The sequence below is a fragment of the Oryza brachyantha genome, chromosome 4, assembly GCF_000231095.2.
Source record: "Oryza brachyantha chromosome 4, ObraRS2, whole genome shotgun sequence".
Classification (NCBI taxonomy): domain Eukaryota; kingdom Viridiplantae; phylum Streptophyta; class Magnoliopsida; order Poales; family Poaceae; genus Oryza; species Oryza brachyantha.
The window spans coordinates 2,230,220-2,250,039 of NC_023166.2; the positions used below are offsets into that span (position 1 = coordinate 2,230,220).

General features: G+C 37.7%; 1 protein-coding gene across 2 annotated transcripts; it reads right to left on the minus strand.

Moving 5' to 3' along the window:
* Positions 1–9,319: 9,319 nt before the first annotated feature.
* On the minus strand, positions 9,320–15,912 carry LOC102720043 (serine carboxypeptidase-like 18). Of its 2 annotated transcripts, none has more exons than XM_015836775.2 (14): positions 15,703–15,912; positions 15,486–15,622; positions 14,827–14,903; positions 13,180–13,302; positions 12,877–12,979; positions 12,721–12,752; positions 12,432–12,533; positions 12,061–12,141; positions 11,493–11,627; positions 11,020–11,091; positions 10,817–10,935; positions 10,495–10,608; positions 9,797–9,842; positions 9,320–9,675 (listed from the first exon to the last, which is right to left on the minus strand). In XM_015836775.2, exons 1-14 carry the CDS (start codon positions 15,870–15,872, stop codon positions 9,592–9,594), a joined length of 1,395 nt encoding a protein of 464 aa, XP_015692261.2. In that variant the 5' UTR covers positions 15,873–15,912; the 3' UTR covers positions 9,320–9,591. The 2 variants fall into 2 exon arrangements, with proteins under 2 accessions (XP_015692261.2, XP_006653168.3); XM_006653105.3 differs by having other exon boundaries at positions 12,721–12,758.
* Between the last annotated feature and the right edge of the window lie 3,908 nt (positions 15,913–19,820).

Sequence of the window (19,820 nt, forward strand, 5' to 3'; positions counted from 1 at the left end):
ACCAAAATAATAATTTTTAACCTTAAAATTTAGAATTGATATTGATGTCTTTCCATCATAGTTTAATTTTCAACATTTGCTTTGATATCATTAAAAACATGTATAAAAAAGTTCTAATCACAAATTATTTTTTATTTCTAAATATGTCATTTTGCGTTTTTCCTCAGGGAAGTGAAACGATGACCACCATATTCTTCTATAATATAAAAATTAAGTATCCCTTCAAACTAAATGTTTGAGCCTCCTCCCATTGATGACGCCACCCACTATAAGACAATCTTGTGCTCAACCCCACAGCTGCTATGTTAGGACCGAGGAAGACAAAATGCTGAGATGTGCTGCAGCACTGTTGACAAGTAGGATGATTGGCAAGGCACCACCCTCACCAGAGACCAATAGTTGCATGGGGATGGGATTGCCCATGGCATTCATCCCAACATGAGAAATGCAAGGGAGAGGCAGGGACTCTGAAGGTTCTTCCCCGATGATCTCCCACATTGCTAGCAAATCTCCCAACTAAGATCAACAATGGCATGGCCATGTGATCACCCATGGCATTCAGCCCACCATGGGGAGAGGTGACTGAGGTAGATGTAGAGCTTCATAAAGTTAAGTGCTTAGACACTTCACTCCTCTCCTCGGGCACATGTGGAGGGGAATCAAGGTGAGCTCGATCAAGCTGTGGCTGATCTAGGGTTTTGAGATGGGGGGCCCGTGTTGGGTGACGGACATATCACTCAAGAGAGTGCCCGAGGTGGAGGAGAAGTGGCCAAGAGTTGAGGTAGGTGGATGGATCCATACTTGGGAGCATACAATTCATAGTATGAGGAGATTCGAGAGAGTGGTGAGAGATCCAATGAGAAACATGGACCAAAGCGGTGAATGGATAGGGTGATTCATCCCAAGAGGTTACCACATAGCATGGAGGGTTAGATGGAGTAAGAGCCTACCAGGGCAGAGCTAGCCCTATTTGTTAGGATTAGACGACCCCAACGAAATTTCTAAAATCTCATGTGTCACTACTTAAAAACCGGTTTTAGTATACGACACCCAAAGAAGATCACTGGTGGACCATAACGATGACCGCTAGCGATGTTCTCCACCAGGGCAGGGGAAATGGCTGCTAGCAAAAAAGAAATTATTACTAGCATCCTAGATACGCAACCCGCTAGCAAAAAGGGCACATCAAGGACATGCATCACTTCATCTTCGCTGGCAGGCCACGTTACTAGCAGCCCAAATACGTGGCCATCCGGTGAAGATGAAGCGGCACATGTCCCTGGCATTGCTATCTTCTCTAGTGGTTAACTATGTTTGTCTGCCAGCAAAGATTAACCGTCACGTCGCCGCCTATACAGCCCACTTCCTCGACTGAGTCATCTCAGTCTTGTTCTTCTCCCTCTTCCTCTCCCTCACCTCTCACTCAGCTACCACCATGCATTTTTGAAGCTTCGAGGTACTTGTTCAACCTAGAGGTGGCAGCCCAACAGGGGTGGGACCACCTATAATTCAACGGTATTTAGACGTATACCTAAGATTTTTGGAAAAAAATACATCTACATACTATCTATACCTATATGTATTCAATAGAATAAAAAGAAAAATGTATTTCAGTCCAAACAGACCAAAAATCAGCTTATTGGCTCATTTTTCTTCATTTGGCCCATTTCACACGGAAGGTCGGCGGCCAGGTGTAGTGCAGGTGGTGAGGCAAGCAGGTGGCCAAACGTAATACCACTGTCTCGGTGTCCCCGCTCCGCAGCCGGCCATCGTCAACGCGGGAGGCAGCGAGCTGCAGTAGTCACTAGCTAGAGCTGAATATTTTGAATAGTTTATATTTGTTGCACAAATATGATTATATATTTATATGAACTTTGATTTTGTTCATTGTCAACTTGATAAGCCATAATAATTGAAATATGATCCATTGATTGAATGATTGGTCGTCTTATTTCCACTTTAGATCTCAAGATGAAAAGGAGGAGGGGGGCTATAGTTGATTTGAAGGCTTTCTTTTTTGCAAAGAACTCCTTCGAAGCAGACAACTCAAAATGAAACTTGAGATGAAGTTCAAGGTCAAAATCAAGGTGAGGACAATCTCAATAGCAATCCTTCAATAAGAGTCAGATGCAATTAGTGATTTCTCAAGGCAATTATGAGAATGTGAGTGGTGGTGGGACAAGCACATTCCCACAAGATTCAGAGATCAGTGATATTCCTATGTCAAATGGTGAATCTGAACTAGTGATTAAGATAATCATGGTGTGATATATGGAGTAGAGCATGATCTAACAAAGAGGACCCCTATCTCAGAATATGATATTAATGACCAAGATTCTGTTAGAAGGGGTACATTACATTGGGGCCATATCAACCAAAGATGAAGACAGAAGATTTTCCACAACATAATTGTGGAGGTATGCATCGTTTTCTACCAAAATGGTTTGATGAGCTGGCTTAAGTATAATGCACACAAAGATGCTGCATATTGTTTTGTTTGCTATTAATAGTGGAGATAATTTTATCAATGGAGGGTTTAGAAATTGGAACATGAAAAGTAGATTTCATAAGTATGTTGGTGTTCTTAATAGTGCTCATTGCCATGCTCAAGAGAAATACAATTTGTTTATGAAACCTAAATCATCAATTCATGAGTCATTTGCATCAAATAACACAATATACAAGGCCCAATATGAAGCTCGCTTGACATGGTTACTTAAATGCATAAGATACCTTTTGGGACAAGGATTGGCTTTTTTGTGGTCATGATGAGTCAGAAAATTCAGAAAATAGGAGGAATTTCACAGAGCTTTTGCAATGGTTGGCTAGGAACTTTGAAGAGGTTAATAAGGTGGTTTTAGAAAATGCACCTGCCAACTGTCGGATGATAGTCCACAAGATTCAGAAACAACTCATTGCATCATGTGCTCATGAAACACCTAAATTTGTCATAGAAGAACTTAGTGACGAGTGTTTTGCAATTCTTGCTGATGAGTCCAGTGATGTCTATCAACAAGAACAATTGGCTCCTTGTTTACGGTTTGTGAATAAAATAGGTGAGTCGCTTGAGCAGTTTCTCAGTCTTGTCAATGTTGAAAACACCACATCATTGACTCTTAAAGAGGCAATCAAGTCTTTGCTTCTAAAATACCAATTGCCTTTATCCATGGTGTGTGGACAAGGATATGATGGCGCTAGCAACATGAAAGGTCTTGTAATGTTGTAAAAGGATTCGTATGTTGCGCATAGCTCAAGCTGAGTATATGATTGAGGCATTAAAATTGGGTGATATTGAAACTGGACAGGGTTTGAATCAAGAGATGGGCCTAGCAAGACCAAGTGAGAAACTATTTATCTGTATTCAATTCTTTATAATATACTACTTTTACTTACTACTTTACCATATCTTTCGAGGTGATACACGTTTGGTGATCTCACTATAGAACTGTGATGCATGATATGTCTGTTTATCCTTCATTCAAGAAAGTGCTTTTCAAAGTTGGGAAAGCGAGTAAAGGGGTTGAGGCTATAGGAGCTCAGACTATGCTAGAAGTATTTGAATCATTTGAGTTTGTTTTCCTGTTGCACTTGATGAATGAAATTTTTGGATATACAAATGACTTTTGCGATGTTGTGAATGCGATGGATCTTCTTGAGTTTACAAAGGTAGAACTAGAAAGTTTGAGACAAGATGTTGGATGGAAAGAATTTCTTCATAAAGTCACTTCTTGTTGTGTGAATCATAAAGTTAAAGTTATCGATATGGATGCTAACTATAGGCCTATCCAAAGAGCATGGAAGTTCTACAAGGATGCCTTTTCAAGAGCTTAGCAGCAGGTTCGATGAGGTGAATACAGAACTACTAAGGTGTATGGCATCGTTCAGTCTAGCCAAATGTTTCTCTGCTTTCAATACAGAGGTTAGTTAAGCTTGATGGATTCTATACTCATGATTTTAGTTTTGAAGAAATGAACCAACTCCATTTGAACTGAACAACTATTTTAGTGATGTGAGCAAGGATAAAAACTTCACAAATTTGAGAAGTCTAGCAAAATTATCTAAGATGCTTGTTACAACATAGAAGATTATTCGATATGATCTTGTTACAGACTTCTCAAATTAGTGTTTGTTTTCCCTGTTGCAATTGTTGGTGTTGAGAGTCTTTTCTTCAATGAACGATATCAAAAACAAGTTGAGAAGCAAGATGGGCCAATAATATTTAAATGATTGTTTGGTTACATTCATTGAAAGAGAATTCTTCTTCCCAGTGAAGGATAAGGACATCAAAATTTATTTTCAAAACATGGAGCATCATAAAGTTGTTCTCTAAATGGTAAGAATTCTACTCATTTCATCATTGTTCATGTTTCACATGTTGTTAATATCTATATGTTGAACACTGTTATGTTGTTATCAATTCGATGAAATATGACTTTAGGCTCAATTTGACATTTTGTGTTATATATGATATATATAGAAGATCTTATACATGTCAATTAGTGGGATTTCGGGTAAAACAATATTTTTACACCATATCATTTCGAATACCCAATGTCTAAATCGTGCGCCCGTTGGGCCCAAGAGGTGCAAGCGGCGGCGGGTGCCGGAACGAGGCATGTTCAGCCAGCGTGAAAGGGGCAGGAGTGGGTTCATGTCACATGCCATTTTTTATTAATTTTAAACATTTAGCTATTTAATCATGTCTGCTAGTACATGAGGGCTACTGGGAGGTATTGCGCCAGCCCAAACTAGGTAAGTAATTGACTCGCCGCACGTCCATTGTACATCGATCAACCGTGAACTATTTAATTAACTCGTACGCAGTTATTTATGTAGCTTCCAAAAACTGAGGACATGTAGTGGGATTTCTACCACTTCGTTATGTGCGAGTGCATTCTCAAGTTAGGCAATTATTTCAATAAATAAAGCCATTCTCAGTGGTATCTTTTATGTTACAGTTTTCAAGTGTGATACGTCAGTGCTCTAGATTTGTTAAATGAAATGTAAGAACATATCTCAGTTGTCTCTTTCATTTTTACAGTTTCATAGACTTGATAGACTATTAAATTCCTGCATAAGAGTAATTGATGTATGACAGGAAAATAGGAGTAGACTCCGCATGAGATTGTCACACCCGGAATTTCTATCTTACGCCTAAAATTCGTAAAAGAAATTGTTAAGAAACAACTGGCTTAATTAACTTAGGAAAAACCCCTCCAAAGGAATTAATTTAAGTAAATTGAAGTTTGTAAATTACTAACTGGATTAAAATTCAAATTACAGAGTATAAAATTTCGCCCAAAAATTATTTTACAACTCGGCAAAAAGGGAGGCTTTTCTTTTTCCTCTTTTCCCCCTCTTTTTTCCTCTTTTTCTCTTCTTTTTCTGAATTGGGCCAGCCCAATTCCCCTTTTCTTTTCTTTTCCTCTCCCTTCCTTTCCCCTCGGGCCGGCCCAACTGAGCCAGCCCATCTCCTCCTCCTCCCGCACGCGCGCCCCTCTCTCCTTGTCTGGGTCGGCACGGTCCAGCGTGCCACGCCGGCGGAGCCCGCTCCAGCCTCCCTCCGGTGGGAGCCGATTGTCAGCGACCGCCTTCGCACCGGCCATGTCCGCCTCTACCCTGACTCCCTCGCGCCACCGCCGTCATGGCCCAAACTGCCGTCGCCTTCCTCACCCGCGCCGGACCCGGACCCCGCTAACCACCGCCCGCCCCAACCGGCCACACCTCCCCTTTAAATCCTACCTCGCCATGCGCCGACGCCACCTTTTCTCCTCTACTCTCCATCGCCGCCCCAACTGAGCCACCACCGCTGAACTGATCTCGCCGCCCTCACCTCGCCACCCTTGCCGTCGGCTGTCACCACGTGTCCCGCCGCCTCACCGACACGCCCCTGTATTCGATGCTGCCAATGAGTCTTCTCCCCTCCCCTCTCGCTCTTCCTCTCGTCCGGCGAGGCCTCCGACAACCCGCGCCGTCGCTAGGCGTCGTGCGACGCCTTCCGCGGTCGCCGTGCCTCTGCTCGTCGACATCGTTGCCACGCCCTCGCCTTCTATTGCCGCGGGCTGCCCTCGCCTCCCACCGCCGTGTGCGCGCCGTCGCCGTCCTGCCGCACCGTCGCCTGCTGTAGCCGGGTGCCGCCGCCAGCTCTCCTCTCTGCCCCTCTTTGTTTTCTCTCTTTGACCGATGGGTCCCACCCGTTGGCCACATCCCCTCTCTTTCGATCCTGTTCAACGGGCCCTACCCGCCGACAGGTGGACCCCACCTATCTACCGCCACCTCCCCGCTCTCTTCTCTCCGTGGCCCCACTCGTCAGTCCCTCGCCCCCTCCCTCTTCAACCGATATGTGGACCCCACCTGTCGGTGCCTCCTCTCTCCTCGCTGATGTCAGTAGCCCCCTTTATTGCGCAATAATTGATTGACTTTCTGTTTAGTTAAAAAACCCTGAAAACTTCTAAAATTCATAACTAATTCATCTGGTCTCCGTTTAAGTCCATTCAAATTTCATTAAATTCATAAAATTTCCAAAAATCCATTAAAAATACTTTCTTGTGCTATTTCAGTAGAGTTTGTGCTTGTTTTATTTATTTTTGTGCTTTGTCGCTTAGATTCGGAGCCCGTCGACGCACCGATTTACGAAATCATCACCGAAGTACCCCTAGGGACCAAAACAAGGCAAGTCGCATTCATCTTTGATCATGTTGAGTCTATTATTGCAAAATCTCTACTTTATTTATTCCAATATGCATTGTTTCAATTAAAGTAGTTATTGTATTTACTTTTCGGATTACCTATTATTATGCCATTGTTTATCCATCTTTATTCATGTTATACTAGTGGTAAATTGAGTAGAGATTAGGCCTAGGTTAATTCTTAGCCGTGCTTAGAACAAGTAGCTCCGGGGATCACACCTTAATTATTACTAGTTCTGAATAGTTGATGTTGATGAGTTAATACCCAGTTCGGGTTAATGTCAACTAAAATATTAATAATGAGGGGTTGTGGATGCATGGTTTTGAGAGTCACACCCATGATAATTAAGGACCGGTTCGTAGGAAACCGTGGAAGTTATTTCGACGTACCCAGGCTAGGGTGAGCGATGGAGTATGGATGGGAGTCATGGTGTAACGATGGCTATGCTGCTTCCGGATTCGCCTAGGCACAAGAGGGGGTTGCGCGCCTTGGTGTAAAGGCGAAGCGGGAGTGAAACCTGAAGTGTGGTGCGATTGAATAGGGAGGGTTATGTGATGGGTCCTATCATAGATCCCTATCCGGTATGCCATGGTGTTATGTCGCCACACGTTAAAGTGTAGTGGGACTATGTCTTATTGGTACACTAATACACCTATGATCAGAGTAAACCTATTCGAATAGTTGTGCCCACGGTTAAGGGCTAGCTACCAGATTCACTGTGATTATTTGAACCTTTAATGACTTGAGTAAATGGGCTTTTACTTGGGACTACTGCAACGTGGTGTAACGTTAAGTAGTGGTTGGGCCTGTTGCAACGTGGTGTAGCGTTGGACAGTAGTGTTGGTACTTTACAAATATTATTTCTTTATTTACTTATTTATGATCTTTTTGTTTTAATCTCTGTTATTTATTAAATGCAACTTTATTGCAACTAACCTTACCATATTCCTTGTGATCCTTTGCATTATTTATTACTCCTATTCCATGCTACTTGTTGAGTACGGTGTTTTGTACTCAGCCTTGCGTAATTTACCCCTTCAGAGTTAGAAGTTGAATCCGATGGAGGTGACTCTCGGTCGAGTAAGCTATCCGCTATCAAAGTGTTGCCTGTGGACTGGAGCCGTGCCTCACTGGAGCTAGTCTACATTGTCTTTCCGCTGTATTTTCGTTAGATTAAGTGTTATTTTTCAGTTGTTTCTAAGAACATTGGTTATGTAATCAACATTGTCTTTTTGTGTACCCTGGCTGGTCCTAGACAGGAAATTTTAATACACAATTAAGTTCAGAAATTCGTGTAAGGAATTCCTGAACATGACAGAGATGTAGATGAAAGAGAGGTTCGACCTCAATGGACTTTCATTCGGCTTTCATTTGCTTAGAAACAACGCTACGAGTTTTTCACTAGGATGAAAGGGTTCTCTTCTCTTTCCTAACTAAATTCTTGTCATGTCATCAAAAAATCTGATATGACACCTAATTAATGTCAAATGAAAGAGCCACCGAGAATAGCCTAAGGGAGCCTAAACACGGAGCTGAAACACATGGTCCTAGGCCACGTTCGGGAGTGGGACAGGGAGGGTTAGTTATCCAGCGTGGAAACATAGTAATAGATTAATATATAATTAATTAATTAGTAATTATTAAAAATATATGAAAATAAATTAATATGATTTTTTAAAACAACTTTCCTATAGAAATTTTTTACAAAAAATACACCGTTTAGCAGTTCGGAAAACGTGCGCGCATAAACATAGGGGTTAGATAACTTAGCCACGTGGCCCTAAATGGTTGGAGTTATAAATAGGAGTAACCTTTGTGTTATCGAACATTTGAACCACATGTAAATTTTAAAAGGCAAGGTCCACGCAAAATGGATGTGCGTGTGTGTATATGTTGATCAAGTACTGTCTATTTTTAATACAATATGAGAAAGTTAATTTCAATTTTTGGTTGGAAACAATATTCATTTTTTTGGGATCACATTTATCAGCGGTGGCCACATGGCGACGTGACTTCCAGCCAACGCGTCTTCGCTCGCGGGCCAAAATAAAATTATGGTATACAGTGAACAAGTTTTCAATGGTGGACCACGTTGCTATTTGCTCATCATCCATGGACCTTTTCGCTGCTGGTTGTTAGGCAGCCCGCTAGCAAAGATCTGTTGAATAATAACACCTAGTACAAATAGAGTATTACCAACTGTCACTTTCTGAAAAAGCCGTGAATTATTGGTACTGATGGTATAACACATTTGCACATAATTATAACTATATTTTGACATACTATAACACATCTGCACATAATTATAAAATATTATATTTATGGCTACTATAACACATTTGCAAAATATTATAAATTTACAATACTATGAAAGTATTTTTGAAGATCCCTTATATCTAAACTTTTCACGTGAAATAATTCCGACCAACCGGACACTTTGGCCTACGGGTCAAATTGGAGCGGCAACACACAGCTCGAAACACTATATGAATGGGCCGGGTGTCATAATTTTCCTAATGAGGGTCTATAAATACGCTATGAATTGATTTTTGTCATAACAGATTTTAGCACTTCTAATGAATTTCGAGCATATATATATATATATATATATATATATAAATATCGAATGACAAGCTTGTTAACTATAAAATTGTAATTGGTGTTACCTCGCGTCGTGACCTATCTAGGAACATTGAAGTGTTCATCGTACCAACCTTGGTAGCGATGAACTAGTTTATTTCCACAGAACAAACAACAGCCTTATGATACCTTACAGACTTAGATATGAAATATTAAATGTGCACTCGTCCGTAGGAATTACCACACCATTTGAGAAAATGATAACAGAACAGATGTATATATGAATGTGCTTAATTTGTGGTCTTCCTACTAATTAAATAGTCAAAGAGGTTGCCCAGAAAGCCATCTATCAACCATAGCAAGACACTCCTTTGGCATGTACTCCGGAGCTGTGTGCCCAGCACCCTATATGCATGCATGTACATTAATTGATACAATCAATTGATCTACTAAGAGCAAATCAATTGAATCATAAATTAAATGACTGAATAAAAGCAGCAAGGGCATGCAAATATCCACCACATACCTTCACTGTTGCGTATGTCAAGTTATTGGAGTAAGTTTTTGTGAATCTACGAAAAGTAACAAAAAAAAATAAGTACAGGGAATCAACATGTGCATTGCATTGTAGAGCATATCCTAATTAACTAAGAATCTTGCAGTAACTATATATTTAACGGTCATGACTAACTTGAATTGAAGTTTTGTCTGGGGCATTGGCATAATTAGTGTTTATATGGCTACTATAACACGTTTGCAAAATAGTTTGAATTTACAATACTATGAAAGTATTTTTGAAGATTCGTTATATTTTGACAAGCAAGTGATCCGAATAATTTAAAAACAAATGATGAGAGAACCATAAATTAACTCTAGAATTATGTTTGAAAACTTAAATTTTGGCTTATTGTTCGTATTGGCTGAGAAAAGTGACATTCCTGGTTAGGCTCCGCAGATATGTTTCTACAAAGGTTAATTAGTTCTGGAAATAGAGGGCAAAATGGACAAAAAAATACAAACACAGGTACATAAATTTCAACTATAAAATGAACCGTTGAAATTAACTGCTGGTAAAACAATGTCATTAATTTTGAATTAGATTTAGCAAAGCTTTCAAATTCGAATTTGAATTTAGGAGAAACAAGCTGGTTTAGGTTATGAGTCCGAATTTACAGAAGTGGTTCCTAGAACAGAACAACTGTGTGTGCCTCAATTGATACTTACCCTACAACTTGGCTGTTGAAATACCATGGTCGCCAATTATCTGTGATGGACAGGTTAAGAGACCTAATCCATCCTTCAGTTCCAACAAAAGATATTTTACTGTCATGGTCACCACTGCAAGGACATCAAACGACGACCAAACAAAACATGGTCAATAGTAATAGAAGAACATAATTAATCCACATGAGACTGAGCTAGCTACTATGTTATTAATACTGGTCTCAACTACCATTGGCTGATTCTTCAGCTAAATATATAGTTCTCCTGTATTATCATGAGATTATTTTTTGTTAAGTAACACTTAAGATAGGTGACACCCTACCTGTATACAAGGCCTCGGTATCCTTTGGTGATTAAGCTTAGATGATACTCCACTGCACTGTGGATGTCCATTGTGTAAGGTACCTCATAGTTACATCTTTTCCATGTTGCCACTGTCCCCTGCAGAATAGTACACAACTGTTTTTTTTACCACTAATTAAGTATACATGTATTTACATCACTAAGTATGTACCCCTGCCATACCTTGTGAACACCCAAGCTCTCCTTGACAGTTTCCTCATTGGCCCATATTTTGGACAGAACATATGTTGCATTCTTCAGTAACCAAATGAAATATAAGACCGAGTTACATACATACATACATACATACATATATATATATATGTATGTATATATAACCACAGCGATAAGTTTAAATCAAATTTCAAATTCTAAAATGTGGCATTGTCATCATTTTTCTTATGCTGTTAATTATGCATGACTTGTTATTAGAGGCCAAATTTATGGATAACACACACACTAAAAAATCAGCTCCAATGTCAGCAATAAATAGTGAAAAACATAATTGCAACGGAAGAGATATATTTGTTTATAGCAAATTTTGATGAGGTACCAAGAAGAACCAGTGTTTTCTATGTAAAATTTGGTATTTAAATACTAGTAGGTACCAAATTTTACATAGAAAATAGCGATATCTCTTGGTACTTGTTTATTACCCTACAAATGGACGAAACTGCAGACTCAAGGAGCCTTGCCCTTCTATCATGGGAATCAATGTTGTTAAGGATGGGGCTCCGATCTTCTTCGCAGCGTGGCTCCAAGATGTGTACATCATTCATTTCACTTATGCACTGCATAATTAATACTTATATCAGCTAAACCATTCGATACCTTTTATATAGGTGTATCAACAAATTGTAACTAGTTGCTGCACACTTCCAAACAGATTTAACATTGCTACCGCTTATGCTTAAACGTCATAATTTAAATTTTTAGTCTTTCATTTGAAGTTGATATTGTGGTTTTTTTATCGTAATTTTTTTTGCAGCCTTTTGTTTTAGAGTGTAAAGAACATATATATACAAAAGTTTATAATATATTTTTTTGATTGCAAATATATCGTCCGACAAAAAGCAAAGATAACCCTGATTGTTTATTGGTATATAAAGATACAGATTAATGTACATAAAGTTTCAAAAAGTAATAAGAATGGAATATGCATGTGCCATATAGTACTTTTACCAACTAAAATAATTTTCTGAAAGTATTACATGGATGACTTACATCCCAGAGGGCTTGGACTGAGTTGGCACACTGAGTGTTTGAAGGGTTGATGTAATCTCCCTTGCAATTCTTCCGAGCACCCTATACACACAGTGATAGAAACTAATAATACACATTCAATGGGTAAAACAAAGTGATTCATTGATTTATTAGACATGCTTCAAATCTATTGCAAACAAGTAGTTGTTCTTCAATCAATATTTTGAAATGGTATTGGCTGCCAATATGAGTTGATAGGTAGCATATTATATTAGTTTAATCGACAGGTTTTTTTTTTGAATAAAAAGCTGATTCGAGAGAGGTATTTCTTTGTCTGAAATCATAATAGAAACAGAGCAGGAGAAGAAAATGCCACTTCCTCATCATCACACCTCATAGAGTTCATCGTCTATAATTCCCATCCTATGAAGGTATGGAAATCTACTGTTGGCATCATGTGCAGGGTCAGTCAATGGATTGCCAGCAATGTAACCCTGAATATTTTTACAAACTGACATAAATTAGGAACACATTTAACCTTCATATAGGTACATAAGTACAACTATATGGCAGAAAAATAGCAAGTTTAAAACAAATACCACAACAGTACATTTAATGTCAATTATTCCTAAGTGAAACATAAAGAAATTCATGGCAGAAAAAAAAACAAAAGCCTTGAACCTTGAGATTAAGATGCCGCTTGTCACTGGATTCTATTCCTAGAACAAAAGCCAATGTGGTGAAAAGAATACGAACAGAGCACTAAAATTAGCCATTGATTTCCATTGATAAAAGAGTGAAGAAAGAACAAGTGTGATTAACATATAAATAAATTACCCTTAGCGATTTCCATGGCGAGAGTAGGTATAATTATACCACTATATGAATCACCCGAAATATAGAGTGGATTGGAGGAGAATTGTGGGTGATCATCTAACCACTGCAGGAAGACAATGCAATATACTCTTAGAGCACAGCACATTTAGAGGAATCAAAACTTCTGAGCATGGATCCTCTGCAGCACTTCATGTGTAATACTACTAACTGAGACATGTGTTTATAGGATCCACATGTTAGTGAGCAGTACTGCACTGCAGAGGATCCCATTTGTACGAGAGTAGTTTGTGTTGTGTATTGAACCTTCTGGACGAAAGTGTAGAGCTGATGAACAACAGTGGTGTCGCTAGACTTGAGGCCTTGGGCTGTTGTGGCGTATGAGAAGCCAGTCCCTGGTGGAGAATCCACGAAGATCACATTGCTTATCTGCAGTGACAGAACCAAACAGTTATACATGTTGTTTTGAGCTTGATGTTTGGTGCTACAGATGCTAACTGGGGTTTGAACATTCTTGAGAGCTTATTTGGGCAATTAAGGAGAAATATGTTATTCAAGGCGTGGTTTCGCTAGAATGCCGCTCCTAATTTTGGTTTTGCTAAAATATTATTGTCAAACTGGTGTAACACACAAAAATCCATTTCTCACTTTTCTTACTAGAAAAAGTCAATTTGGCATATCTTTTTACTATGAAAACCGAAATTGGCCCTACCCAATTGAGTGAAATTGCCATAGGGAAACCCTAACCCCTGTTCACTCCTACGCCACACCAACATACAGAATCACCAGCGGGGGGCCGCTGTGTGGCGAACAAGGCGGTGTTTTCCATCATTTGAGCTCAGTGCCAACTGCACTGGCGTTGACCTCGCTTCCATATAAGGGGGTAATTATTTGGGACAAATTTGTAAGAAGAAAAAAATTATGAATGAAGATTTTTTACAATCTAAAAGCTAAAGTCAACAAATAAACTTTGATGAAAAAAAAAAACAAAATCAACTTCAAATTCATAGGTGAAAAACTGCCGCCACCTGTTTTTGCTGTCCACTTTTGTCTATGTTTTTTCATCATGGAAGTCTCTGCATCTTCATCTCCTTGTCTCAGCACTGTGATTGAGCTTTCTGAGAGCAGTTTCGTCGAATGGCTTTGTTTATCTAAAGATATTTTTTCCTATTATAGTGCTTCTGTGTCACAGAGTTTAGTGAGGATAGAATAGAATCCATGCCAAACATCAATCAGAACATTCAGGATGCACCTGACTCTGGATGATAATTTGCAGTGAGGGTGTTAACGGCTTAAATATCTTTTTTTTGTTGATTTTACATATATATAACTTTTGTACATCATAATTCAAATTTATAAATTCATAGAAAGATTATTAGATTATTTTATAAATTGCTTACCTTATCAACAAAGACGAATTTAATAGCAGCTACCAAAGTATTGTCTTTTTTCCTTGTAATGTAATGTTACCTCTTAATGAGGTAGTAGAAACCTCAGCAATTGGATAAAAAACTAATAAACGGCCCAAACAAACGTGGAGTACTGTAAAATGATCCTTTAAATAAATGTTGTTGGAGCACCTGGAATGATGCTCGAGTGGTGTATTGGTTCATATGTAATTTTGTTTGTCTTTTTTTTTAATAAATATTTGGCTCGACTCAGACACCTTGATTTGATACTATATGCTCCACTAATAAGTTTTATTTATGCAATCACCCACACTGTTTGACTAACTAGCTGATTTTCTAAACTTCTAAGCGCAATTTGGTAAAATTACCAGGGAATAGAAAGCAAAAACACTTAATTTGGCATCTGAAAAGGGAAATATCATTTGAGCTTGTGCATCAATTTGACAATTTTAGTGAAGCCAAATTGTTGTATATGCACACTTTTGGTTGAAGAAAAGCCTAAGGCTCATGACTTTATTACTTGTGTAAAAAAGGGAGTACTTACTTTGGTCCAGGAGTCTGCCTTATACAGCAAATTAGGCAATCCTCCTTTGTAGCCGTGAAAATCAAAATACAGAGGGCCTGCACTCGTAACCAATGTTGCCTCTTATTAATAATAATAATAATAATAATAATAATAATAATAATGCAATAACAATATATCACGTTATTTATAAAGTTTTTAATTAATATATCATTGTGAGTTCACTTCCAAATTCTGATTTTTCTCCAAAGATGGTCATCTTTGGAGAGCGTATAATATAACATCGGTAGTTCTCCAACAATCTCCAGTCATAGGGAGGAAAATAAACTACAGTATTTTCCGATTCTCATCCGCTGCCTTTCATAATTTTCTAACCATGACCGAAAACTGACGCGAAGCAGCCGACACGATTCATCCTATATTTACAATTTGCAAAGGCCAAATTCCCAAAAATACAATCTGAGGAAGGAGTACATAAGCAACCCCATCTTTCAGTCTTAAATTTGTACTTAATTTTCGGTTAGGTCTTTTTTTTTTAACGAAGTTTATTTTTCAGCATTCACTTTTAAAATCATTAGAAATATTTATATAAAAAAATTAATTATTTTAAAATATATCGTTTGATATTTTTGAAAGTAGAACTACGCAATCACAGTATCGATGGAACAGTGTGAGAATACCAATCTCGTAGACGAGGCCGGAGAAGGCAGAGCATCCGGGCCCACCGGTCAGCCAGAGAAGGAGGGGGTCCTCCTCCGGGCTCCGCTCCGACTCCACGAAGTAGTAGAAGAATCGCGCCTCCCCCACCGCCACGTACCTGCCCCATCCATCCTCCACTCAATCAATTCATCGATCACCATCCATTCACAACAAGTTCAGAGATCGAACCATACTTACCCTGTTTCCAGCGAGAACGGGAGCGTGCCGGCATATCCGGGCAGCCGATCCACCGCCTTCCTGCGGCTGCTGTTCGTCGTCGTCGGCCCCAGCGCCGCCGCGGCGTCGGCGGAGGAGCTGCAGAGACAGAGCAGCTGGGCCAAGAACAGCAGCTGCAGCCTCGTCGCCATGGCTTGCTAGCTCAAGCTTAATCTGGCAGGCAGCAAATTTAATTATATCTGGAAAGAAAAGGCTAGCTTTGCTTTCTGCTACTCCAGCAGCAGCGGAAATTGACGCTGATGTTTCCACAAAGTGACAACATCACTACATCCGTGGACACATCTTATCCACAAGTGAACTGACAACATCACGGACCTGAAAATTTCCCGTAACTTACAGGATTCTTAGTGGCCGTTCGGAGGCAGAGAGATTTTTTTAGTCCATTCTTATATCGGACGTTTAGACGTTTAGGAGAATTAAATATAGACCAATAACAAACATAAATAAAGACTATTTTATTAGATAATTTTTTAAGCTTAATTAATCCACTATTAACAAATATTTACTGTACCATCACATTTACTAATCATAGACTAATTAGACTCAATAAAATCGTCTTATGAAATAGTCCAGAGTATGGGATGAGTTTTATTAATAGTCTATATTTAATACTTATAATTAGTGTCTAAATATTCGATGCGACAGGAAATAAAAAAAAGTTGGAGAGAAACAAACAGGGTCTTAATTAGGAATGAGAGGTGTTTGATTAAAGCTTGTTTGGTTCCTGAAAAAGTTTTTATGTGTGTTTGCCTAGATGTTAGAAGAGGTTTACGGAAAACGAATTTCATACCTCGGCTTGTCTAGAAACCGCAAAACGAATCTTTTGAGTCTAATTCATATGTCATTAGCACACTATAGCACTTACCGCTAATCAATGACTAATTAGGCTCAAAATATTCGTCTCATGAATTTCCCTCTAACTATACAATTAATTTTTTACCTTTGTTTAATATTTTATTTAGATATCTAAAATTGGGCGTGATGTTTTTAGGAAAAAAAATTTAGAAACTAAACGGGCCCTCGGAATTCTCACGTTTTTCAAAGCCGTCATCGTTGGTATTTGTTGTTCTACTTTGATCGCAATAAATGTGATTGGTGTACGATGAAACAAAGTTTTGCTATTATATTTAAGATGTAGGCTTTCAGTTATGATCAGCAGCTGCTACTTAGTAGCTGTCAAGTATTTGTATTTTTTGAAAAAATGAGATGTCGTTAAAGTCAAAAAATAAAGTTTCCGCTGACAAGAGTTGTTTTATATAATAATAAAAAAATATTCTCCCTATTTTCTATTTCAAGATATCATTCTATTCATTCTAGTTCCATAATATTTTTTATTTTAGACAAATATGCTGTATTAAAAAATATCAATAAATATATAATTTTATTGAAGTGCTTTTTGTGATCAATTTATGCATATAGTCTACATAATTCAAAAACAAATATTTTAGAAGTCATTCATAATCAAAGTTTTAAAATTTTGACCGTATCCTTGTCTAAAACGATAAGTATGAAACTACAACTTTTTTTCTCTTTTTTATATTTCCATTGACCTTATTTTTTTGAAATTTACCTTTTGCTTTGCTTTTGACATTTTCGGCTAACTTGTCTAAACCATCCTTAATTTTATCAATTTGGTGATAGAAAAGTATCTGACCTTTTCTAATTAAGAGAACACATAAAAAGTTAATTTGTTTCCAGGGGTACACCTACACCGTAGATAGCCTGGTAGGAATAGGGCAGGTCGATCCACGGGGATCTAATGTTGGTTCTACTTGAACTTAATGAATTAAATTTTGTTTTATAATGAAACTGAGTTTAATTAGTTGAAGAAGAGTCAATCATAAGTTACCCATGAGCCAATCCATGGACATTACTTACTCCACATGAGCTGGTCCTTTTCGACCATATTGTTTTCACCTTATTCAGTATATTATCGCATTACATTACTTAGTCCACATGAGTTAGAATATAATTTCTAACAAAAATAATAAGATCACTCCTTATAAACTACTCCATCCTAAAGGTTTGACGCCATTGATTTTTTTATATATATTTGACCGTTCGTCTTATTTAAAAAATTTACTTAATTATTAATTATTTATATCATTTAGTGTATTGTTAAATATATTTTTATGCATATATATAGCTTTACATATTTGGTAAATTTTTTTAATAAGACGAATAGTCAAACATGTATAAAAAAATCAACATCGTCAAACATTTAGGGACAGAGATAATATTGATCTTAAGTTTATTTTCTCAAATGCTTAATTCGACCCCAAGTAATTAGATACTCTGTAGAAATAATTTGGTAAATAATCATGCAGAGTAATATATAGTGTACGGACAAGAGAGTACATGGCCCTCTATACTTTTGTCCGCTTCACTCAATCCATTTTTCTAAATCTTGATGTGTGAGCACCGCTTATCTTCACCTACCCCACATCCCTATCTTATCCCAACATCCACGGTAGTGCTTGGCAAAGGAGAAGAAAAATTCAGCCTTTCAGGGTTGCTAGGTTAATAAAACTATTTACTCTGTTTTATATTATAAGACTTTTAATATTGTCTAAATTTATACGTGTGTTAATAAATCTAGACATATTGATATATGGATGAATCTAGATAAAGTTAGAAAGCCTTACAATATAAAACGAAGGAGTAGTACCACGTGAATGATTATTTTGTAATATTTTGTAGCAGTGTCTAAATTCATAGGTATAGACATATATATAAATTATATAATTCATCAATGAATAGATTTAGATAATTCTAAAAAGTTTTACTGTACGAAACCGACGGAGTAAAAAAGAGTAAAAAGGATGGTTCTTACACGTATATATCACCGTGATGCCATTGAGTTGTATCGCTTGTGAAAAACAAAGCACTATTCATTATTGTTGTTGTTTCTCTCGGAAGCCCATGGGGCTGCCCGAAGCCATATTAGCCGCACAAGACGAAAAACGTGTATCATGTATTTATGTGGGCCATATCTGTTGCAATGAGTCTTATCTTTCTCATGTATAACTGTGGTAGTATCACGTATTATGTTTTTTTATTCGATATTGTTGGCTTTTGAATCCACGTTTGACTATTCGTCTTATATTAAAAAATACATATTTAATGATTATTTTATGTGATTTAAATTATTAATAAATATATTTTAAACATGACTTATAATTTATATGTTTACACCATAATTTTAAATAAGACATGATCAAACATAGATATAGGAGGTGATTGTAAACGACATATTTATAAATAAAAAATGACTCATTGATATAATTTTTATATATATATTCTGAGCGATCTAAAAACCAATGCTTAAAAATAAACTTTGGTTAAAAAACTGTTGACAACGAAATTTGGATTTAGCCGTTAAAGGAAAAAAGTGGGAAGATTTATCCGAATCGGACTTAACTATAGCAATCAGACTAATCCGCTAGAGATAGAATTGACTAAGCCGATAGGAAAACGAGCTGGATTAAAGGATAATTCTGATCGTGTATGGAAAGTAAATAGAGTTCGTGAGAGGCAATATGTGTAAATAACAAACTTTGTTTTAGGCATCTGTTTAGATAGAATCCGTGTGTAATAAGTTAGGCAATACATATGAGTTTGTATTTGTTTCATGTTAGTTTTAGGAGTATAAATATGGTAACTCATAGCTTGTAAATCGATCAATAATCATACGATTAATACAACTTTCGGCGCATCACCACAAATGTCGATAGGAGCGAGCTCTCGGCGCGAGGCTAATAAACTTCACAATGTGAGTTCGTAATTCTCAACCTGTTGGATCGGCTACATATAACGGTCTCGATTCAGTTGGATCTTCTGCTAGTTTATTCGATGGTTTATGTGAGGTTTGCTAATGTTCCGATATCTGTTCTAGTTTGAGGTAATAGTTTATCCTCGATCAGGGTTTACACTAGTGCTTCATCAAGTTTATCGATACTGATTTGGTTTATCTGATTCTGTCTCGGTTTAGTCCGATCAATCTTGTTTTATGAATCCGTGTATATAGATTAGATTGAGAACTTGCATGTTCCATTTACTCGAGTTTTAGCCTGCATTAG

Bases quoted from the DNA above. Each gene is read 5' to 3' on its own strand.
- LOC102720043 (XM_006653105.3), bottom strand. From the start codon at position 15,872: ATGGCGACGAGGCTGCAGCTGCTGTTCTTGGCCCAGCTGCTCTGTCTC. The intron at 13,303-14,826 runs GTAAGTACTCCC...CTGTCACTGCAG, and splicing joins AGGCAGACTCCTGGACCAAA to ATAAGCAATGTGATCTTCGT. The intron at 10,936-11,019 runs GTATGGCAGGGG...ACTATTCTGCAG, and splicing joins AGAGCTTGGGTGTTCACAAG to GGGACAGTGGCAACATGGAA.